Genomic DNA, 22,792 nt, shown 5'->3' on the forward strand with positions numbered 1-22,792 from the left:
ACACACACACACACACACACACACACACACACACACACACACACACACACACACACACACACACACACACACACACACACACACACACACACACAAACCTCACTCTTTTCTACATCCTGGCTTTGTTTGTCTTCTTCTCTTTTCCCTCCTTCTGTCTCGCACCGGTTCCTGATCCTGTCCTGGTTCTCGGTCCAGGTTGTTGCAGCGACACCGAGGCAGACTCCATCTTCAGGATGGCTGACAAGAACAGCCTCAGCTACCGCAGGTCACTAGTCATCACGCCTAAAGCCAGCGCCCAGTTTAACCAGTTCCTGCCCACTAAGGACAAGCAGTCGGGCTACGTGCCGGCTCCGCTGAGGAAGAAACGGGCTGAGCGCAACGAGGACAGCCGGCGTAGCTGGACCAGCTCCGGCTACGGAGAAGATGAAGCCACGCTCACCAGGTACATCGTTTTTTTTCCACTTAAAGGTGCTGTTCTTTATTTAGTTCATGTTGGTAAAATATTTGGCTTGTTTAGTTGCCAAAAGTTCACAAAAGTGTTAGCATGGTTGCTTGTGTTTTTAATTTTTATGCTGTGGGATGGCGATCTTAGTCAAGAAGGGATTTCCACTCCTGGCTATGGCGGCAGCCATGTCACCCAGAGTGCCTTACCATCATCAGCTCAACCCCGCTGGGAATATGGTTCAGGAAGCGGAAGTGACTCGGACCCAGACCGACCGGACCCCGATCTCGTCCTGGACGATCTGGCAAGCAGACGATTCCACAGTCCCTCCCCTGCTCCTCCCACCAACTTTGCCATGCCCGTCAGCCCCTCAGTAAGGGGGCGGGGGGGTTGGGGTAAAGGCGGCCCCTGGCCTAAGGTCACTGTTTCCCCCACTCAGCCATGCGTGACCTGCGACAGGTCAGAGAACATGAAGATGCAGTGTGGATGTGCCTGTGTGATGAGAGATAAAAACCCAATGCTCCTCTTCCTCTCAGTTTGCATGGATTATTGCAGCCATGAGCAACATCTTTACCCAAAGTATTCTGCCTCTAACACAGCTTCAAACACTTCAGTTTGATGGAGTTTTTGGGGAGAGTGATTTACAGATTCAAGCTGCAGTAAAACCATGTTTGTTCTTTCTAAAAAAAAAAAAAAAAACAATTGTGGGCTTTGAGTTGGAATTTAATTTTTTTTTTTTTTTTGTGGCATAGGACCTAAAATTGGTTTCTCAGTTTGCCTTGTGTTTGCTTGGGTTTCCTAATCCTTACATCATTTGGTTTGAGGCTGCTGTGCTTTTTGTTTTTGCGTGGCTTTTGTGAGCTTGGTTCCTACAACGAGTGATTTTTAATTTGGCACTTGTGGTTGGCTGTCTCCTTTGAGCAGCAGAAGCAGGAAAACGCAGTCCCTCGACCGCAGCCACGTGAGGGTGGACCACCGGCGGGGCGTGTGCTCCGACAGCCTGTTCAGGTACATGTGCGATGATTCTGAAGAGGATGATGATGATGAGGTGGGCTATGCCGATCCTGTCCAGGATGATCTCTATGCCCGTAAGATAGGCGCCAAACTGCAGCGGGCGAGCAGCGTGTCTTATAACAAGTTCTTACCAAAGTTCTGGACGCCAGAAGAAGACGTTCATGTACAGAAGATCAAACTGGGCTCTCAGAGGAGGCCCTGGTACAAGGAGATGCAAGGCTTCAGGTGTGTGAGGGGGGTGACTGTGTGTGTCGCATTACTGGGGACCAAAATTCAACAGGGAATCGTAACATGTTAACTACACCTCGGCTTACCCAACGCTTTGCAAGAGTATTCATACTTCTTGAGCTTTTTCCACATTTTGCCTACACGACCGTAAACTTTTAGTGTAAAATAAAATAAAGATTTTGTGGTTGGGTTTACATTTGGCCGCCTTTTCTCTGATATGCCTAAATAAAATCTAATTAAACCACCTAACCAGTACACAGCAGGGGTGTCATAACCAAACTGTGGGAAGAGCTGATAGTGATAGAATGTGAAAACGGATAAAAACTGTTTTTGATTTGACTGATGAAATAATATTTAAGTACACAACAGTCATCTTGAAAGCTCTAAAGTCTAGAAGGCCACATAAAAGCTTATGGTGGACCTGATTTGGCCCGCAGTCCTTGAGTTTGACACATATACCATTGAGTATGGTGCAGCGAACACGACATCCCGGAGTGCATCCTGTATTCCTCACCTTGTTGCACCCAATCTCCTCCTAACTCCAGCACACACCAATAAAAACACCATCTCCACAGTGAAACATGGTGGTGGCAATATCATGCTGTGGGAATACTTTTCCGGTCAGAGTCGACGTGACAAAAAGTGACAAAGTTCAAGGGGTATGAAGACTTTAGCGAGGTGTAAGTCATATTGCTGTTTGTTTTCTTCTTGCTTAGTTTTCTTTAACTAGCTGCATGCTAATATAAAAATATTTTACATTTATTTAACAGCACATTTCTTTGCAGTACAACTTCCCGAACTCCTATGAGTCCTGCTTTTATCCTGCGATCGCACTCCCTCTGCTCTATTCTAACCTCCTCTGTCCCTCTCTCTTCCTGCTCTTCTCGGCTGTAGCCGTCAGAGGTCCGGCTCTTCGTCCGACGACTCAGAGGGCGGCATTGGTCCTTGGTTCTCCTCCGCTCCCCCTTCTTCTGCAACCTCCCCCTCTCGCTCCCACAAACACGAGACCCCGGCTCAAACCACCCTTGTTGTCGGGAAAAGGTCGATACAGCTGCACGACTGTGACGATGCGAGTTCGCTTTAAAGCATCGCATTTTAAAGGAACACTACTCCATATGGGGCTGAACTGATTTAAGCTGCTTTCTAATCGACTAATAGAGCAGTTGAGCCACTGGGGTTGCCCTAACGAGCTCTAACAAGGAGTTTGCTTCCCCTTTTTTGGAAATAAGCTGTATATAAATTTATTACAGCTTCTACCCAGTTTTGCAATCAACTTGCATTGGTATTATTTCGCGGTTGTATACATTTACGAGCAACAACCACATTTGATCAGCATCTGTGTGAATCAAATGTCCCCTTTCCACCTTTTCTTGCACCTCGATCCAGGTCCCATGCATGCGCTCATCATCTCTCTATCCTTTTCTCTCCTTCTGCTCACCCTGCAGTCCTCATGTTCAAGCACACCCTCCCCCACAGCTCCCCAAGATAGAGCCCCCTCTTTTAGAGATCCCTCCTCTGGTGTTTGCCCCCGTGGATCCCACCTCAGGTCCCAGACTGGTCAAAGGTGAGAAGTGGCCGCTTCTGGGGCGCGAAGACCCCAGAGAGCCACCGGACCCCATTGACTATGAAAGTATTGACCCGGACTTGGAGAACGATGACATGTTCGCCAGGCGGACCCTGTCGTTTCAGTCCAACGCGGACCTGGCCGCGTTCAAGACTCGGCTCCCCGCCAAGCGCAGACTCCACTCGTCTGAGCCACAGCTCAATATCGTCACACAGCAACACCTTCGCGGAGACGCAGAGGAAGACGATTTTCCAGATATTGAGCAGGACGATGTCGTTTATCGCAGGGAGAAAACCCAGAGGCAGCGAGCGCTTTCGGGGGCCCCAGACAACTACGCCCCCATGCACGTCCCGGAGCCCTGGGCCCTCCCTGCTGATCTCAAAGCCAGACTCCTCTGCGCCCCCTGCCCTCTGACTCGGGAAGCGGCCGCGGCTGAGCAGGATCAAGCTAAGAATGAGCTCCAGCCAGAAAAGGATGACATGCTGGTTCGGAAGCTGCGAGATTGTTCCGACCAGAGTCAGCAGAGAGGCCCGTTGGCCGGTCGCACGACTCCCTCCGTGCCTTCTTCCTGTAGCGAAGGCGACCTGCAGAGGTGGCAGGCAATCAGGGAAGCCTCTCAGCTAAGATACAAGAGGAAGCTTTTATTGGAAAGACTAGTGGCTCTGAAGGTGTAGAAGCATATTGATGTGAAACTTCTGATTCATGTACCATTTACCAACCCTGTGTCGGATGACACACGAGTTCTGATGGATGTGGAGTCGGTCGGAGGTTTAACTTTTGTCCAGTCACGCTCTTGTTTAGAATGAAACGCTGCTTCTACTTTTTTTTACTGGGTCACTTTAAAACATGTTGCTGTAAGCCACATAGAAGGAGATATACTGACATTTGCTGTATAAAAAGTCTATTTAGTTCTTGACATGTTCTGGTATCACATTGTCACTGTTTGGTGACTTTGAGTGAAAATACAGTCTGACGGTATTTACACGAGAAGGTTGAAATGAAAAGACATAAAATAATCTAATTGGTTAAATTGCACCATATTATTTCTGTTGTAATTACTGTTGGTTATAATGCAATAATATGCTTTTGCATTTTTCTTTTGACACATTGACATAAGCAAAAAATACAGTAATAAATGCCAGCTACATTTAGCTAATTTTTTTCAAGTTAATAATAATTTGTGCTTATTGCCCAGAATAGTATGTGTGTTTGTCGTTTGGCTCCTTATAGAGTAGCAGGAATGGATCTAGCTTTTATCAGCTGTATAATTAGTTTGGCAATCAACTCATAGGCAATAATGCAGTATTTTTCCAATAATGTAAGAAAGTTTTAGGTCCTTCAGAATAATAACATTTTGTCAATAATTAAGTTGATTAAGTTATTACTTTATTGTTGCAGTTTCAAGAAACACAGTAGTTTTTATGCATTGCACAACTATCCACTGCAGTGATCACATTTAAAAAAAAATAAAAAATTCTGAACCAAAGAGTAATAACTTTTTGCTTTGTTACTGGCAATATAGCAGTTTATTATTAGATATTAAAAACTTTATTACATTATTAAAAAGGTATTTGTCTGACTAGCTTTATTATATTTGGAATGGCAAAAAATTATCACTTTTTTTTTGCTGTTATTATGTTTTTGACCATGAGCTGCTCATAGCTTACCTGTAGTTTTAAAATATCATGAGACTGACTTTGTGGCTTTTTGGGGTTGAAAATATTTACACTGACACAGATGTCTTGGTAGCGTAGTCCTCTTTCAGCCAGCTGACCAGCAGTGTGGAGTAATGGCATCTTGTTAAAAGGGTTTTAAACCAAAGCGATGATAATGATGGAATATTTTTAAAACATTTGTCTTCCTTGCCCATGAGTAGTTTCAATTTTGTTTGCTCTTATATTGAGAATTAATACTTTATTATTCTGAAAAGGGTTACGGTTCAGAGGTGCATGTTGTTTACCTTCAGCGTGAACTCCCCGGTTGTGCAACAAACATACTGCTCCTGCGTGTGGGTGTGGTTCATGAACAAAATCCCCCAAACTTCTCCTTGACCGGAAAGGATTTCATGAAAAAAACTGGTCCCATATATTTTCATCTTTAGTTTGTTTTCTTGAAAGTCTGAATTTGCCTGTAAATTGTACATCTATATATTTCTGATCAATAAAATAAAAGAAATAACTCCATGACTTTGCATTGGAACCAGATGAATAACTCCCCAAGCCGTGAATCTGACCCCGAGTTCAGCTGAAAAGAGCTTCACGCCAACATGCGAAACTCACAGCGCAGCAGCAAGACAAGGCAGATGCAAAATACAGTAGCCCCGACTGCAACAAGTCAGGCAGTTTAATGTGCGCCAACATTTATTAGGGGGTAAAGAAATCCCCCACCTCTCTGAAAGTACATGCGACGTGTGCGTTCTCTAGGTGAGCAGAACTCAAAGTTTTCACCACAGGCTGGGCACACAATGCAACCATTTAAGCTGAGTCAAGCTCATCTGGATTTACTTCGCTGCCATGTGTGAAGTTAAGCTTGCATCATGGAGTCTGTGGAGAGGATGTGTTGCTTAGAGGGAAATCCAAACACATCTCTATTAAGTAAGAGGCTCCATACAGTAGAGTCAGTTTTGTTTCTTGCATGAGTGGAGTTTAGGAAGCTTTCTCCACTCCACTAAAGCCTTTTAGTGCAGGAAATTATCTGAGATTATGGGGTGTGATTAAATATTCCAGAGTTCTGCACAAAGCACACTGGCAAGCCTGTTTCTTTTTTGTTTTGTTTTTTCTCAGCAGAATGAGGGTTCACCTACGTAAAATACAGAAAAAGCAATCCATTGCAATAGAAAACTTTCATAGGGCAGACTTGACAGATAAGTAATGTTTTTTACTTGATGTACCCATGCCTCCCTTTTTTTAATGTTTCCCTGGGCAACTGCCCATACAATTCATACTGTCAAGTCAGCTATTTCACTCTTTATCTTCTGCAGGCAGGCAGCTGCAAATTTTAGACTTTGGCAAGTGGAGTCATGTTTGTGTTTGGTTTAAATACAAATGAGTTTTATTAAGAGTCTCCACCTGGCCTCCAGCTCTGGACCCGAGTACTGTCAGTCTCACTGTGTGGGGAAAAAAAAAAAAAAAAACAGCCTACAGAAATATGACTTTTGTTGTCTGTGATTCTCTCCGGTTCCCCCAGACAGCAGCAAACGCAAGAAAGTTCTGATGGGTGAGTTGACGCGGGTGCCCAGAAATGTGGCATGTTTTGGATTTGCTCAGACCTCTGTCCAGTCGCACCATGCCTCTTGATGTGCTGTTTTCACTGTTGTTTGCTGCTAACTTTTAACATGCAATATTAAACACAGGGGCGAGTCCAGGGTGGGAGGGTGGGGATGAAGGGCTGCAAAAAGCTCTTTCTTAAAATTAAAAAATAAAATAAAAAACTGCAGTGTGACCGTTTTGACTGGTTAGAGGTCTGAAATCTTTGTGTGACATCTTTAAAGGGAGTTTTTTTTTTGTCAACTGTGACCCTATGGAGACTTTTGTTGCATGATGGTGGGGATGACAGTCGTAAATTTTATTAACCCATTAATTTTTTATAACCTGTTTAATTTTTTTTCCTGGCTGGTCTTTGTGGTGTGTATACTAACTCCGTTACATGAAAGTCTAACATGATTTCCAGTATTTGCACATATGGCGGTATGGTAAGAGATGACGCATGCGTAAAATGTTTTTAATTTAAACTTATGAAGTACGTTTTTTTGGGGTTTTTTTGGAGATTAACAATGCAAAGAGGGTGACTTTTTTTCTTTTTTTTTTTTTTTTTTTACTATTTCCTCCACTTATTTCATCTCAGGAGCAAATCAACAAGCGACATCCAGGTGGACCCGTCAATCATCCGGCAGAATCGCTTCGAAGAGCTTCAGAAGTACAGAGAACAGATTAAAGACAGTGAAGATAAGTGGCAGGATGTGAGTATATTTGATATATGGGCACTAGATTTTACTTAGGATTATCCAAGTGAAAGGGGTTTAAAACTGAAGTACAGTGAACTTCAGATTTTTTTATTTTTTTTAAATCATTTTCCTCCCACTTTCCCAATTACTAGCTTCAATAAAATACACTGAAGCTGGTAATTATAATGTGACAGGATGTGAAAAGGGCACTGTCTAGCACACGCCTGTAGCCATCTTTCCCATAAGTTTTCTGCATAATCAAGACAGACAAGAAAGATGTTTGCTTCTGGCAGAGATAAGGCTGAAGTGAAAGACGAGCTCATGATCTGTGAGATTAGACTTGCAGCTGCTGGCTGAAATCAGAGCCATTTGGATTGAAGTCAAAGAGGCAGGAACTGGTTGGTGCGGTGCTGCCCTCTGGCTATTGACTGTTCTCATCAGCAAATGTCCCTGCTGGCAAGAACAACCCCAACAACAGATTCAATATGAAATATTGCTGTCATGTAATAACGATGGGGAAGTTGTGATACAGAAAATTACTTCATTTTAATAAAAGAACAACGTTTTCTTGAAAGTGATGACAATTATGTACCTGTTTTGTCACTTACTTAATGAGTAATAAAACGCCTATCACGTGACAGATGTCTTTATGTTCTCTCTGTTGTACCTGCCTGCTGTCTGATTGATGTCACCGCGAAGTAATGGAGTCCTGAAGCTGCATTTAGGTCACTCAGTCCCCAAACCACAGGGGAAGCGAGTCGGGAGGAGCTTCAGGCTCACAAATAGAACACCTTCAAATGGAGCCCTGTTTCTTTTTTTTTTCCTTTTTCTCTTTTTTTTTTCTTCCCCAACTTCTCCACCACATCCCCTAGCTGTCCACGACAGCCTGTCGCTTTAATCCAAACCCTGAGATTTGATGTGTCAAAGATGCTACGCATTAGGTGAACTTGGATATCTTTTCTCCGCAGGACCTGAGCAAATGGAAAAACCGGCGCCGGAGCGTGAACTCTGACATAGTGAAGAAGAAGGAGGAGCGGGAGAAGATAGAGCAGGTCACGTACGGCAGCGACGGCAGGTCCAAGTCCTTCAAGGAGATCCAAGACGAGAGGTGAGCAAAAAGGGGGGGAAAAAGCACACCTGATCAGTGTAGAGCATCAGGGTGGTTGTGGTGCTTAATGAGTTTGTTCTTCTTTTGCACCTTTTTACCCTCAGAGGAGGGATACTTTACTAAGGTAATAAAGGGCAAAAATGTTTTTCTGTGTTGTTGAAGAGAAACTGCACTGTTGTCTTCAGTGTGTAAATAGGAATCAGTTTATTATACCTCATCGCTTTGCATCATACCCACCTCCTCATCTTTAACTTTGCACATTGCCCCCCTTCCTACTCACTACCCTCACCTTTCTCCTCCTCCCTTCCACCCGCAGAGAACCTAAAAAAAAGCACAGCATCGGCAGCCGCCTGTCGTCTCTCTCCTACTTGGATGACGACAACGACAACTTATTTGAGAAACCCGTAATTCGCGCACCAACCCGATCGCTTCCACCCAGAAGCTACACCATCGACGTTCCCTCATATTCCCCAGAACCCTCCAAGCCCTCTCTGAAAGCCGAGGACCCCCCGGTTGCTTCCCCACGTGCTCGCAGACAGCCTTCACCTCCCACTCCGCAGGAAACCGTGGACGGTCCTGCAGCCAGAAACTCCATCACCACCACCACCACCAGCAACCAGCCTCCAGCAGCTACATCCTATCAGAAGAGTCCAGCGGAGGAACACGAGGTCCTAAAATACACAGAGAAGACTACGAGGGACGTAGCCCCCCACTCCTCTTTTGCCTCCACCCAGAAGGAGCTCGAGCCAAGGCCCTCATTGTTGGGAGCGCCGACTGGGGTGGAGGCCCCCTCCTCCAGCTCTCTGGACAGACAACCACAGTCGAGCTCGATGGAACCCAAGCCTCCCGCTGTGTCTCGGGTTTCCGCCTCCCTCCCCCGGAGCTACCAGAGATCGGATAGCGCGCGGCTAACCTCGGTTGTCGCTCCGAGGCCCTTTGGGACCCAGCCGACCCGCATCTCCTCTCTTTCCAGAGCCCACACGGTAAGTACAGCAAACCGTGTACCAGGCACACAGAGGTGCGTCTCAATAAATGAGTAGTGGCCGAGTAAATTATCTGTTACGTAGATTCATTACACAAAGAGGGTTTAGTTCAGCTCATTTTGATGAGCTGAACTAAACCCTCATTACAACTAATGAGGACACAAAATTGAGTTTCTCTGACAAATGTTCTATTGCATGTGAAAATGGGTTTTGGAAAAAGACGAATGTTTATAGTCATGCTGAGAGTAATTAATGAAAAGTTGAGTGGAAGAAAAAATGTCTTGTGCTAATAGAAGTACAAGCAGCAGAGATAATAAAACAGCAAAACGTGCTCAGGGTACGCTAGGAAGATGAAGGAGGCCGGACTCAGCCGTCGTAGCTCTGGCTGTAGCTCTAGCTATCTTCTTCAGCTACTGATCAACTCTTTTTGTGTTAATCCTCGACAGACGGACGAATCCCACAAGGGTGTCAACGGCAACGTCGATGTTTCTAAGAAGGCGTCAGTGCCGAGCCGGTATCATCAGTACATGACCTCAGAGGACGAGGCTCAGTCCAGCTCTGCACACAGCAGCGATGGCGAGGAAGAGGAGGAGGAAGAGGAGAGCGCCACAGCAAAGGGCCTGTCCTCGACTCAGAGCATCAGGTCTCTCCCGTCTCATGTCAAGAGTGACGTCTCTGTCAGTCCTGCTCCTGGCAAAGAAACCAGCAAGGTACTGGGATTTCTTCTTCTGGTAATATCAGAAAAGGAAAGCTCTGCTTCAGACTGATGGTGTTAACAAAGATGTATTTTTTTTTGTTTGTTTTATAATAAAAATTCAATGAAACTAAAATTAGTTCATCTTCAGTTTGTTTGCTGACTAAAATGGAGCAACAAACTATTATGTCAGAAGCTTTTCTGGCCAAATAAAAAAAGAAATAGACATAATCTGAAAGATAGTCCATATTCTTATTACTCACCTGCTGTTGTGTGATTTCCAGGAGGATTTCTGTGAGATGCGAATCAGCCTGAACCAGAAACCCAACAGCAGTCGAGACTTTGGCTTCCAGGCTGCCTGGGACTCGACGGGAGCTCAGGTCACGTCCATCCAACCAGGTGACACAACACAGCTGAGCTCGAACCCAAACCTTTCACATGAAAAGTCACCCATGCAGTGTTTGCATGTAATTCACAGTAGCACATGGTAATACTGGACACTGGTGCTTTGGCTCTGTTTCATCATGACAGCTAAATGACGCCTGTTAGCCGTTAGCAGGTTTTTGAGTCCACTGCAGTTGTGATGCCAGAACCTTATGTAGGGCAGCGTCTATATGGGTCAGATCTGCTGGGTCTGAGCCTCTGTTTTCTGCTGCAGCTCCCCACCAGCGCATGAACAGTAGGACGTGTATTTTAAGCTATACTGACATATCGCATCAATTCATGAAACCTTAAACTTAAACCTTAAACTTACTCATCTCTACAGTCAGATAAATGTTTTAAAAATTTTAAACAACTGGGTAGGAGTTTATGTTGCCGCCACGCACAATGAGGAAAATTGTGACTGAGGTGAAAAGAAATCTGGACGGAGAAAGGACAAGTCTCCATAGCAACCGTAAGATGCTATCTACAGCACCTGCTAACTGGTTGCTTGGGAGTGTCGGTAAAAGCCTCCTACGTTCTGCCATCACAAACAAAAATGTGGAGTTTGCTCATTTCTACTGGGTATTTTAACTGTGCGCTTTGCATCTACTGTTCAGTTCTTGTAGTTGAAGATGCTTCTTTTGTTTACTGATGTTTGAAGCCCTGGACCAGAAGAACTGGAAAAGCTGGGACTGCTCTGATGTCGGTTCTAATGACGTTCCTTCTTCTAATAAGCCCGTTCTCCCTGTAACCTCCAGGTAGCTCGGCCGAGATGTGCCAGCTGCAGGTCGGGGACGAAGTGCTGACAGTGAACGGGCTCCAGGTGGCACAAATGAGTTACGAGCAGTGGAAGTCCAGCTTGGAGGAGGCCCTGCAGAAGGGCAGCCTGGTCATGGATGTGCGCCGTCACGGCCAGCACAGTGAGTCATCTCCGCTGTGTGTGTGTGTGTGTGTGTGTGTGTGTGTGTGTGTGTGTGTGTGTGTGCGTGCGTGCGTGCGTGCGTGCGTGCGTGCGTGTGTGTTTGTTTGTTTGACTGCTGTGAGAGCAAAGAGACTGAACACGAAGGAAAGGTTCAAGGGTTACTCTCCTGGACTGACAATGCCGCTTAATCTCTGGGCGTCGCTAAACAGTTTTGACACTTTAAATTGGTCCGTAAACTATTGTGAAGTCAGCCATGAATGATATCATGACAGCTAAATGACGAAGGACCTGCTGAGGGAGGGCTGGGTGTGTTCTCACCTCTGTGGTTTATTTTCTTTTCCCCCCTTTTTTTCTTTTTTTTTAATTGGCTGGTTAAAAATGTTCATGTTCCATCTTTTTTTTTTCCTGATCATTGTTCTCTTTGCTGTCCATTTTTTTTAGTATCTATAAAACATTTCCCTTTGGAGAGCTAACCCTGTGCTGTTTGTCTTTGCAGTCTTTCACTTATATCAGTGTCACCTCAGAACAGAGCTAAACTACACAGTCACTGAAACTAACATAAACGGCTTGTTAGTAAAGTCAATTTATTTAGTAAAAGCCTATTAATAAATCAGTATGAGTTTATGACTTCTTTGGGCTGCATGGCTGGGGAAGGTGGTTTCTCTGTCGCCGCCTGCTGTTCTCTACAATAACACCATAACGGCACCTCTTGGTCCCCCTGCTTTATAGTGGTGGTGTGTGTGTGTATATATTCTGCCTCCGGATGCCGGGGTTCACATTGACAGAGTCACGGACTCACATACACTTACATGCACAAATCTTGGGTTTATCTTCAAGCACACCATCTATTTTTTTTTTATTGCCATTGCATTTACTGCATGCAGACTGGGACAGAGATCAACCTTCCCTGCCATTTAAAAGCCATAAGACCATCAATCTGACCAGTACGGATCATCCGATACTTCTAGGTCCTCCTGAGACAAAGACCGCCAACTCCAGCCTGGATTTCACTTCCCGTACCGTCACAGAATCAGTGCTGGCTAAAGAGGCCCCCACTCTGGTGGTAAGTGTCGATATCCACTCGGTTGACGTAAATTTAAGTCGTTTTTATTCCAATGTTATCTACGAATACAGTGATCACAGTTTTGCTGCCAGTCTTCAATCTGGCAATTTAGCCAGTGCTAGCTTTAGCCGCAACCGATTTCTCTGTCATAACTATAATTAACCAAATTTTTAACATTTTCCCTAGCCTTACACCTGATTGGTCAGTCATAGTCAGGGTAGATGTCACATGACTGCAGACAAAAATAAAGACAAAATGATCGGTTTACATTTTAAGTTGTCTTTAGCACAGGAGTTAGCATTGCTAACTATCAAATCTAGTCTCTGTGTGCATAGATTGCCAGTTTCCATATCCAGCATGTTTTATTACAGAAGGCAAAATCCTGAGAGGCTAAAATGAAGCAACTGTGATAATCTATTAAGTCTTATTGTTATCCGCTGAAATGCTTGTTCTCTCTGACTCTCTCGTAACCTAAATTATGCCTCAATATGTTGTTGTTTTTTTATAACTTCTTACATTTCTGTCCTCACTGATTCTGAAAATGGCCAACAATGAGCAATTTTTTAACACTTAGCTATGACGCATTTATTGAATCGAAAGAAATATGATTTTTGAATTTCCAGCCAGCTGGAAATTCAAAATCTTATACAAATCAAATTATTCACTCCAGTTCAACTGGATCCATCAAGTGTTCTAAAAGTGATGGCTCACAAGTTGAGACGTATCCAGTAGTACTGATCCACATTTAATAACTGGATCAACAAAGCAAGTTAAAGTAGTACATCCAACGCTTTGTGCCCATTCAGCTAAAATTTGGGAGGGCAAATAATAAAAAGGAAAAAAATGGAAACTTTCAGGGCCAATGGAGCTAGCTGAAACTTGCAGAGCGTTTTCTGTGTTTTTCTGGTATTTTCCTTCATTAAGTGACGCTTTAATGACCTTAAGCCTTTCCCTGCAGGATGTGGCTTCAAACAGAGTTAATGGGGACTTCCAAGATCAACCAGTGACCATGAGGAACAAAGGTAAAGAGCAGTGCTAAAAGTTGGAAAGGTTATGGAACTGATCTCTGAGACTATTTCTGACCATAGCAAAGACGTGGAAAATAAACAAACCTTAAACAGAGATGTCATTTATGACCGTGTGCTGGAAATAGAACGGACAAATTTGTTGGTAAACCTTGTAAAGATATGAAAAAAACCTTTAAATAGGTTCACTTTTTCCACAAAGTCCTTCTACAAAAAGGTGGGGAAATGCTACCTTTAATTTGTGTGCTTTTATTCAGAGGGAAAAAATCCCATTTTGATTAATAATTGTTTTTAACAAGGTTGCACAGTTATTGATGGCCTAGAATTTTAATTATTTATACATCTCCCTGTTGCCAGTTGCACAGTTCTGAGTTTTCAATAAGATGGAGCTGACTGACAGACCTTTGACCCTTCCTGTTTACCCAGTCTTTCTTTCTAGACCATTTTAGAGTCTTGGGCCCTTTCTTAATGGATCAGAATGGATAAGGTAAAAGGATTAGGATTGAGTCAGGTTTGATTTGGCCTGTCATTCGGGTTGTTATCCTGTAGAAAGACACATTAGGAGTAAACCTTCACTTTTCCAGCAGAAAAGAGCGTTCCCAGTGTTTGTCATCCTTTGAAACAGAAATAGGTACACAGCATTTATTTATGTTTCAGTCTTAATTCATTCATGTTTAGGTGGCAATAACTGTGCTATCTGTAACTTTTTTTAAGATGCAGTTTGTTGGATTTTTCCCCCACTGAATGAACACACCCATTCAAAGGTTGAGTGTCTCCAGATTATTCAGTATGAAATGACCCTTTACATAGAGTACCAACAAATCTGTGTCCATCTGTAAGTGCACTCTTCTCAGGTTAAACTAATTTCTCTCTTCTGCTGTGTCTCACTTAACCCTGTTTTCCGTTTCTCACATAGAGTCAGAACCAATATCTTTGAAAAACTTAAAACGGAGATCAGAGTTTTTTGAACAAGGTAAAAATCAAAGAGAAGAAGCGACTGAAAGGGATGAATGTGGTTCCTAATGCTGACTCTGACTTCTCTGTGTATTCCGATGGCCGATCTCTCTGCGCTTTTTATCTGTCCGAATTCCAAGTCGGAGCTGCATGTCTTCCTGTCCGTCTCAGACTTTCGTTGTGTTGATAAAAATGGGACCCTGCTCCCAAGGTTCCTTATTTTATTTTTATTTTTTTTCCCTTTTTCTTGTCTGGTGTCAAAGCTTAACCCTTGTGCTGTGCCCCTTCCCTCCCTCAGGTGGCTCAGGGCCCAGTGTCAGTGCGCTGGTCTTCCTCTGTGGTAAACAGGGTTCATTGTGTGCAGTGAAGTCCTCACCCTTGCTTGGTACAACTTGGGATATTGACATGAAACCTGAACAGCTTAGTAATATTCTTGTCCAACTTGACGCCCTCTAAAAAAAAAAATAAAAATTGAACATTAGCTACATTTTGAAGCAGTGTGTGCTGCTCCTCAAGCTCTGCAGCATGTCAGCATCCCAACATGCCAACCACAAAAGCACATCCCTTGAATCCTGTTGCATTTGTGGTGTTGCACAGATTAGCGCATTGCTCCACTCTTCATGAAGTGTTAGGTATTCCTGACATGCACGTACCGAAGAGTCTGTCTGCCTTTCAGGCTGCCTGTCTGCTGCTCCTTATGTTGTTGCTGCTGCTGCATGCATATCGCTGATTAAAGCTTCTTTGATCATGTTTATTGATTTTCCTCTCAAAAATACTGAGGTGCAAATGTCAATAAGTTTGTGATTTGCCACAAAGAGACCAGATGAATCCTAATAAGTGAAAATTGACCTGTGGTTCCCTGAGGCTTGGTGAAAACATTAATGACTGTTTTGCTTTGAATTTTCGTTTTAAAACACACAACACTTTTTTAAATTGAACTGGAACGCTAACGAGCCATTTTGCCTGGACGTATTCTCGGGCCTCAGGGTTAACTTGTCTGTTTACATGTGCTGCTGCGTCGCTCCGCCCGAGCATGCCTCTCGAACTGACTCGGTGTTTTTTCGTTCCCAGGAGGATCGGAGTCTGCGATGCCAGATGTGAGTAGCGTCAGTGCGTCAGAGGGGAATCTTCTCTTATCTGTGCTATGTTTATTCGATTGCCATGACAACATCTGTGAAAGCAGGCACTGTGAATCTGTGTCCATGAAGCCCAGACACACTGTTCTCAACAATACAATTATGCGCCACTTTGTGTTGGTTTGTCTTATCAAACACAGTAGAATCTTTAAAATTTTCTGATTGCAACACGAGAAGTTGTGAAAATGTTGAAGGCATGTGAATGCTTTTCCAACACTTAGAAGTGCATCTTAAAAAGTCGGTGCTAACAGCTTGAGCTGCCGTCCTGCGGTGCAGTGTGGTCCTAATAATCCCTCTGCAGCTGCACTAAAAATGGGTCGCTGCCGCTCCTGATTGCACTCATTGCTGTAACATCTGATTGCTTGAATTTTTAGGTTTCATTTGTTTCTGTCACTGCAGAAAGAAAAAAAAAACATCATGTCAACCAAATTCTTTTTATCTCTAAATTAATGAAATTCATGTTATTTTTTGGCTTTTAGAGATCAAACTTTTTTTTTTTTTTTACCGCCAAAATCGGCTCATTTTGTGGCACGGAGAGTTAGCCTCTCAGGAAAAAGAAACAAGACTTCAAACACAGACAGACTTACAGAAATCAAAGTTTAAGGACCTACTTTCTGTTAGAGACACTTGAATTTTAATTTTCCAAGATGGAAAAAAACTAGTGCACACCACCTGTTTTTAAGGTTAAATGTAGTGACTGTGTTTCTTTTTTTTTTTTTTTTGGTGACTTTTTTCTTTTTCAGATTCCTGTTCCTGCAATCACTCCAGTTTCCTCCAGCCGCTGGTCTTGGAACCCAGAAGAAGAGCGCAAGAGACAAGAGAAATGGCAGAAAGAACAAGAGCTCCTCCTACAGGTTTGTAGGAAAATCACAGTATGAACTGAAATAAATCATCAACATCATCAACTTTATTAAAGACACAAGTAGGTCCATATGAGAAAAAATTATAATAACCAAAGTTATAAAGTTTATAACTTGAATTTTATTTAATTAATATATTTTTATGTGTTAGTTTTCTTTGTTAAAATTAAAACTATGATGTTTCAGGTACTGATTGTAACTAATAAAGAATCTTCAAATGAACAAAGCAAAAATTAAACTTAAATTATTAATATTTTGTGTTGCAAACAAGAAAGCATTCAAGAACCCAGAAGTATGTGTTATATAGCCACGATAATTAGAGCCTCTTTGAAGCCAGAAGAGACACATTTTTTGAGAGAGGATTTCCTGATAAATCTCAGAGGGTTTTCTTGTTTCAGTAGTCTTCATCGCCATTTGATAAACGACCTGATTTCGAGATGAGCCGGGACTCATCCTGCCAAGGTTTAATAGGTTCTTCAGATCAGGATTCTCTGAACGATTACATGAGATATGGGTGACCTCCATATCCACAAACCTCCCGGCAGGCTGTCTGTCTAGAAGTATTCACACCCCTGTTACGTTTTCTCATTTTATAACCACAAACTCTGTGTATTTTGTGTGACAGACCAACACAGAGTAGTTCATAAATGAGAAGTGGAAGGAAAATGACTATTTTTTTAAAATAAATAATCTGAAAATTTGGGGGTGCAAATGTATTTAAACCTATTTACTCTGATACTTCTAAATTAAATTACCTTCAGAAGTCACCAAAGTAGTGAGGAGAGTCCATGTGTGGGTGCTATAATCTCATTACAAGACAGCTCAGAGGTTTGTTACAGAGCACTAGCGAACAAACAGAAAAGACAAAGGGTCAGATGAGAGTAACCAAGATTTTAAAGTCTAGGAATGAATATATGCATGAAACACATCCAAGTTTTCACTTGTAATTGTCAGAAAATATGAAAAAGTTCAAGAGATTCAAGCATTTTTGCAAGACACGGTGCATTTCTGCATGCTGCGTAGACAAAAAAAAGAAAAAAGGGTGTTTGGCATTATAAAACCGCTTTCTAATCATCAGGAAAAATACAAGCGTGATCAGGAGAAGCTGCAGGAGGAGTGGCTGAAGGCCCAGCAGGAGATTGTCACAAGCGTGGGCCACCAGCAGGTAATGAAAGTTATTTCAGTTCTCATGAGTTATGGACTGCTGCCTGAAATATTGTCTGGATTGTTCTAAAAGGGAGGCAATTAGTCATGAGTCACACTGTAAATTCGTCTAAATGTATCCAAAAAGCTTTAGTGAACAGAAGTCCTGTAATTATAAAACCATTACGTGGTCTCACAGTCTTGTATTTGACTTTTATAAAAGGAGAACAATTTCAGATAAAAGGATGTACCGAAAGCAAGGCGAGAACAAGGATTAGTCACGTGGACGCTGGTAATATTGCTATTAAGTTTAGTCTTAAAAATATTATTATTGTTGTTTAATATTAGGGAATTTGTAGAGAATATTTAACAAGTGGCTCCTCCTGATGTCACAGCGAGGAATGAGGCTGCTGAAGGCCGTTGTGTCGTTTTCAATGTTTCTCCAGGTGAACAGCCACAGCGCCAGCCCACACTCGCCCCGCTCCTCTTTCCAACAGCCCACTCTGTGGGAGGAGGAGGAGAGGCAGAGGAAGGTGGAGCAGGAGCGCCAGCGGCAGGCGGAGGAGAGGAGGAGGAGGGAGGAGGAGGAGCGGGACCTCCAGCGACTCCAGGAGGAGAGGAAGAGGAGAGAGATGCAGGCGGAGGAGGAGAGGATGAGGAGAGAGATGCAGGCGGAGGAGGAGAGGATGAGGAGAGAGATGCAGGCGGAGGAGGAGAGGAAGAGGAGAGCAATGCAGGCGGAGGAGGAGAGGGAAAAGAGGGAGGTGGAGTTGAGAATGCAAAGGACGAGAGAGGAGGAGCTGAGAAAGAGGGAGGAGGAGCAGAGGAGGAGAGAGGAGGAGCGGAGGCAGCAGGAGGCGGTGGAGCAGCAGCGCCGGCAGAAAGCCTTCGAGCAGCAGAGATGGTCAGTGCCGTGGTGCTGCTGCTCCTAACGCACGCACGCACGCACGCACGCACGCACGCACGCACGCACACACACACACACACATCCTCGTGTCACTTGATGCTCTTTGTTGCCTGTGCATTAACATAGCTGCAACTAATGCGTTTGCTGTGCTTTACTCTACTTCTCCCTTCTCCCCCTGCTTCCATCATCATCCCACCTGTCTGCACACACTGCTGCTCACCAAAGGGCCGCTGTCTCCCACGACTTTGACAGTGCTCAGCCTCCGCTGTCCTTTATTGACAGGTCAGTGTTCCTGCTGCCATTAGCCCATCATCGCTGCTTTTACAATGCTTCATGTCGTGGCTGTTTGCTCCGCAGGCTACTAACACCGGTTTAGGTTGATGTTTACATGAAGCATTACTGGATCCATCCACACCACTCAGCTTTTCTTCTGTCCATTTAGTCGTCCAAGCATCTGCGCACACATCCGTATATCTGTTTTTTCATCCATCAGTCAATCTGCCCACATACCTGGTCGTCTTTTCATCCATTGTTCTGTTGGCCCATCGAATCTCTTAGCAGTTCTTTTTGCCATTATTTTATTTAACAGTCAAAACTTTGTAGGAAAACTATCCAAAAATTGACAAATTAGTCTTCAAATTTGAAAAACCCAGTTCTATACAGAACTATGAACTACACAAATTAATTGGGATGTTTTACTACAACTTTGACCATGTGGGGATGGAGAAAAGACCCCTGAATTCAAACTTATGCACCTAACTTTTGTTTAAAACAAATGCTATTTGTTAATTCCACCTTTAAAAAAATTGGATCATTAAAGCCTAAACTCATTATAATATTTTTCCCTATGATGTTTAAGTGCATGTTTGTAATTAGGCTTCTTTACAGTCAACTGAAAAGTGTTGCAGGTCATACAAGTGGATGTTCACCTAAATGTAGTTGAACTGGAGTTAGCTGCTGTCCACTTCAGCTTCCTAAATTTAAAAAATGAGTTTAAATGAAGGTCTGCGATATAAAAATGCTAATAAAGTGTCTGCCGTCAGAAAACTAAACACAACGTTCAAATATTTGACATGTTTTACTGTGAAAATAGTAGGAGAATTTATTGACAAGAATTGTCAGTTTCCCATAGCTTTTTATTGATTATTGATCACTTTAAAGTTAATAATTTGTCACTAATTATAACGTTAACATTTTTGTTTGACAGGACAAAATCCCAGTCGTCTCCCCAGCTGGATGATGACGACAAGCCTCAGAGGAGAGGTCAGTTTGGCTCGTTTGTTTCTTCGTCGGGTTGTTTTCTGAACGGCTCCACCGTAGGGCTGTTGTTGCACAGCAGATGTGCGCGTGTGTGTATGTGTGTGTGTGAGCCCTGTCCTGCTGTACGTAGGTTTGCTACGGCAGCCAGAGGACTTGTCTCTCAGGCTGCTGGAAGAGGAGTTGACGATCGCACGTAGAAAACGCCACCAAAGCCAGAAGGCTGCATCAGAGCTGGAATGGAGAAACTCCCTCAGATACGCAGAGGCAGAGAGAGGTTGGCTTCATTCTGGAAGCTCCACCGCCTCTGCTTTTTTTTTTTTTAAATCAGTCCCTCCCTTCCATTACGATCGACTGATTTGTCGTTTCACCAAATCAAAACTTACAGCTGTTTGATTTGCATCTGACTGACTAAATGAGACGTTAATCAGCTGCCTTGCACTAAAAGTGACTCAATTACTGCACGTGTGGCAGAACAGAAGCTTATTGATTGCAATAAAATTACTTTCAGATCTGCGCAGGTTTTTTTTTTTGCCCCAAACATGATTGAAGTCTGATTTGAACAGCGCCTTGGAAAAGTTTTCATACCCCTTTAAAGACGTTTGCGTTTTGTCACATTAGAGCCACAATCCTCAGTGCTTTTAATAGGAATTTTAAGAGAAAGTAAATCATAAGTGTGAAGTGGAAGGAAATGATGCAAGGCTGTCAAACATTTCTGCAAATAAACGGGTCAGGCGAGGAGAGCATTAATCAGAGAATCAGCTGCGAAGCTCATGAGGTAAATGAAGGTAAATGCAAGACAAAAACAGACTAAATTCACAACCACATCCACATAAAACGGTCTAGAAGATCAAAGCATATTTGTGTGTGAGAACGGCCCTGTCAAAGTCAACAAGACCTTTATCAACCTGAAAATCATCGGAAGCACTTTAACATTTTTTTTACAGATGCTCTCCATCTAATCTAGCTGAGTTGAGCTATTTCTTAAAGATGATTGAACAAAACAAATTCAGTATCTGTGCACAGTTGGTGGAGATATTCAGACCAAAAAAACTGCAGTTGCACAGAAAGGCAGTTCTGGCAAGTCATTACACAGCAATAATAGAAATTGAAACAAGGTGTAATATTTTCTTTCCACTTCACAGTTATGCACCACTTTGTCTCTGTGAAAGACATTGAAGCTTTTGGTTGTAACATGACAAAATATAAAAACCTTCAAGGGGTATAAATACTTTTGCCAAGCGTCTTTGGTGCGCATTACTGCAATATGTTTTACAATAAACTCATATTTATAAAAAAAACATGTAGTCTAATAAAAAAAAAAACGCTCTTTTCACCCAGCATAATTACACTGTTTCTCTTTCCTCTCTGGTTCAGCGATGGGAAGCTCAACTCCAGATGGGAAGAGTCAGCAGTCGCTGTCGCAGGCCGAGCTGGAGCGCCAGCAGATCCTGAATGAGATGAAGAAGAAGACACCGCTGCTGACGGACAGCAGCTGGATCCGCCAGCGTTCTGTCGGCCCGGCCGTCAACAGGGACGGCGACGTGCCGCCTATGCGCAGGTAGACACCTCGTCCGTCCCGGTTACTGGTTGGTTCTGTACTTTTACTAACAGCCCCGGGCCCTGAAGCGGAAACGTCTAACCATCTGGCTGCCACACTGACACTGATTTGGCACGTTTTGTTAGAAAACCTGAAAGCGGTTGGTGGTCAGATGGTTTTTGCTTCTTCAACTAACATCCTTTAATGGAGGGGTTGTGTGGTGTGTGGGTTGGCTTTACAGAGGGGAATCTCTTGACAACTTGGACTCCTCCTACGACTCTCGGCGTTCATCCTGGACTCCCAGAAGCAGCTCTTTTGCCTCAAACTACTCTCGGCCGTATTCTGGCTACTCTGGCAGCTCTTCTTTTTACACTGGCGCTTCGGGGCCCCGCCGGCCAGGCTCCTCCACCCTGCCCCCCTCCTTCTCCTCGGGCTCCCTCCATGGTGGGGCAGGAACCTACCCGGCCCCTTGGTCCCGTCCGTCCTCCTCCCATACCACTCCGTCACCAATCACCTCTCCGGAGCCCGCACCTGACGCCTATCAGCAGCGGAACAGGTAACAAGGCCAAACGCGCCGGTTTCCTAAGGCCCCCAGGAACCTGCCTTTCCCTGACTTTGGGTTGTATGTGTTATATCTGTGAGGTGATGAGTGGTTGCTGAGGGTATTCTGGATCTTTCTCCTTGATGTACTTCTGGTTATTTGCTAAGTCTGCATGGGGGAGCCAAGTATCTTCTGGGGAAAGGTTTTATGGTTTGACTTATTTGGCTACGGTAAGTTGAATATTTGGAGGAGTCAAAGTGAGGTTTTCTAATCTAAAAATGTACAAAGTGAAGTATGTTGGTGGCAGCATTATGCTGAGGTACGGTTGCATTCCACAAAGTGGACGTGACAATTAAGAATGAGTTTCAAACCACAGATCCATCAGCTTCACCTCTAATGAAGCTAATTAATACTTGAACGTAAATGCTAATAAGTGAAAATGAGCTTCAGCACTGTAAAAGATGACTTTACAGCTGAATTCACTTCTCTAGTTCTTTAAAAAGATGGTTCTGGATCGACAGCAAGACAATCAACAGGCCAGTCTTGGTCACATGTATTTATCGCATTGCTTATCATTTATTTTGATACAATTTCTCCAAGTTAAGAATTTAGATTCGTTCTTGTCACAATAAACTCCAATTAACGATGTTTAAAATCACCCAAAACTGTCCATATTGTTGGGATTGGTATTTTCTCCCCTGTTTGTTTAATGAAAGTATCAATAAATACCAATAAATTTTAAAATGTGACTAAATGCACTTAATGTGGGAACTATAGCGACACAAGTCGCAGTTATTTATGTGACTATTGCTGCTATGATTGTTGCGTCATGCAGTCACAGCCATAAAGTCGCCTAAAAAATTAGTAATAAATAGTTCTTATAATCACTTTTATGGTTACCACAAAATATTGTGATAAAACTTTAGCTCTGCATCGTCCGGCCCTCCTGAAAAAAATCATGCAGGATTCAGTGTAAATGTGTGTTTTGTGTGTGTGTGTGTGTGTGTGTGTGTGTGTGTGTGTGTGTGTGTGTGTGTGTGTGTGT

At 43.4% G+C, this 22,792-nt stretch overlaps 2 protein-coding genes across 13 annotated transcripts in view; both read left to right on the plus strand.

Moving 5' to 3' along the window:
- lmo7a (LIM domain 7a) overlaps nucleotides 1-22,792 on the plus strand; it is a 59,515-nt gene that overhangs the window by 35,313 nt on the left and 1,410 nt on the right. For 4 of the 12 annotated variants that reach the window (XM_017302068.1, XM_017302082.1, XM_017302076.1 and 1 more), the window contains 20 exons: nucleotides 196-442; nucleotides 6,435-6,464; nucleotides 7,092-7,206; nucleotides 8,160-8,299; nucleotides 8,616-9,282; nucleotides 9,729-9,992; nucleotides 10,261-10,375; nucleotides 11,158-11,319; nucleotides 12,206-12,384; nucleotides 13,343-13,406; nucleotides 14,326-14,382; nucleotides 15,435-15,460; nucleotides 16,243-16,353; nucleotides 17,438-17,524; nucleotides 17,949-18,406; nucleotides 18,635-18,691; nucleotides 19,617-19,672; nucleotides 19,800-19,943; nucleotides 21,044-21,227; nucleotides 21,448-21,762. In XM_017302068.1, the coding sequence (XP_017157557.1) occupies nucleotides 196-442; nucleotides 6,435-6,464; nucleotides 7,092-7,206; nucleotides 8,160-8,299; nucleotides 8,616-9,282; nucleotides 9,729-9,992; nucleotides 10,261-10,375; nucleotides 11,158-11,319; nucleotides 12,206-12,384; nucleotides 13,343-13,406; nucleotides 14,326-14,382; nucleotides 15,435-15,460; nucleotides 16,243-16,353; nucleotides 17,438-17,524; nucleotides 17,949-18,406; nucleotides 18,635-18,691; nucleotides 19,617-19,672; nucleotides 19,800-19,943; nucleotides 21,044-21,227; nucleotides 21,448-21,762 (3,478 nt within the window). Of the gene's footprint in view, nucleotides 1-195; nucleotides 443-6,434; nucleotides 6,465-7,091; nucleotides 7,207-8,159; nucleotides 8,300-8,615; nucleotides 9,283-9,728; nucleotides 9,993-10,260; nucleotides 10,376-11,157; nucleotides 11,320-12,205; nucleotides 12,385-13,342; nucleotides 13,407-14,325; nucleotides 14,383-14,661; nucleotides 14,704-15,434; nucleotides 15,461-16,242; nucleotides 16,354-17,437; nucleotides 17,525-17,948; nucleotides 18,407-18,634; nucleotides 18,692-19,616; nucleotides 19,673-19,799; nucleotides 19,944-21,043; nucleotides 21,228-21,447; nucleotides 21,763-22,792 lie in introns of all 12 variants that reach the window. The other 8 variants (XM_017302070.1, XM_017302085.1, XM_017302097.1 and 5 more) reach the window with 8 other exon arrangements.
- On the plus strand, nucleotides 2,771-6,355 carry LOC108165752 (LIM domain only protein 7-like). The gene has a single exon (XM_017302111.1). The coding sequence runs from the start codon at nucleotides 3,080-3,082 to the stop codon at nucleotides 3,920-3,922; it is 843 nt and encodes a 280-aa protein (XP_017157600.1). The 5' UTR covers nucleotides 2,771-3,079; the 3' UTR covers nucleotides 3,923-6,355.

Source organism: Poecilia reticulata, linkage group LG2, assembly GCF_000633615.1.
Source record: "Poecilia reticulata strain Guanapo linkage group LG2, Guppy_female_1.0+MT, whole genome shotgun sequence".
Classification (NCBI taxonomy): Eukaryota; Metazoa; Chordata; class Actinopteri; order Cyprinodontiformes; family Poeciliidae; genus Poecilia; species Poecilia reticulata.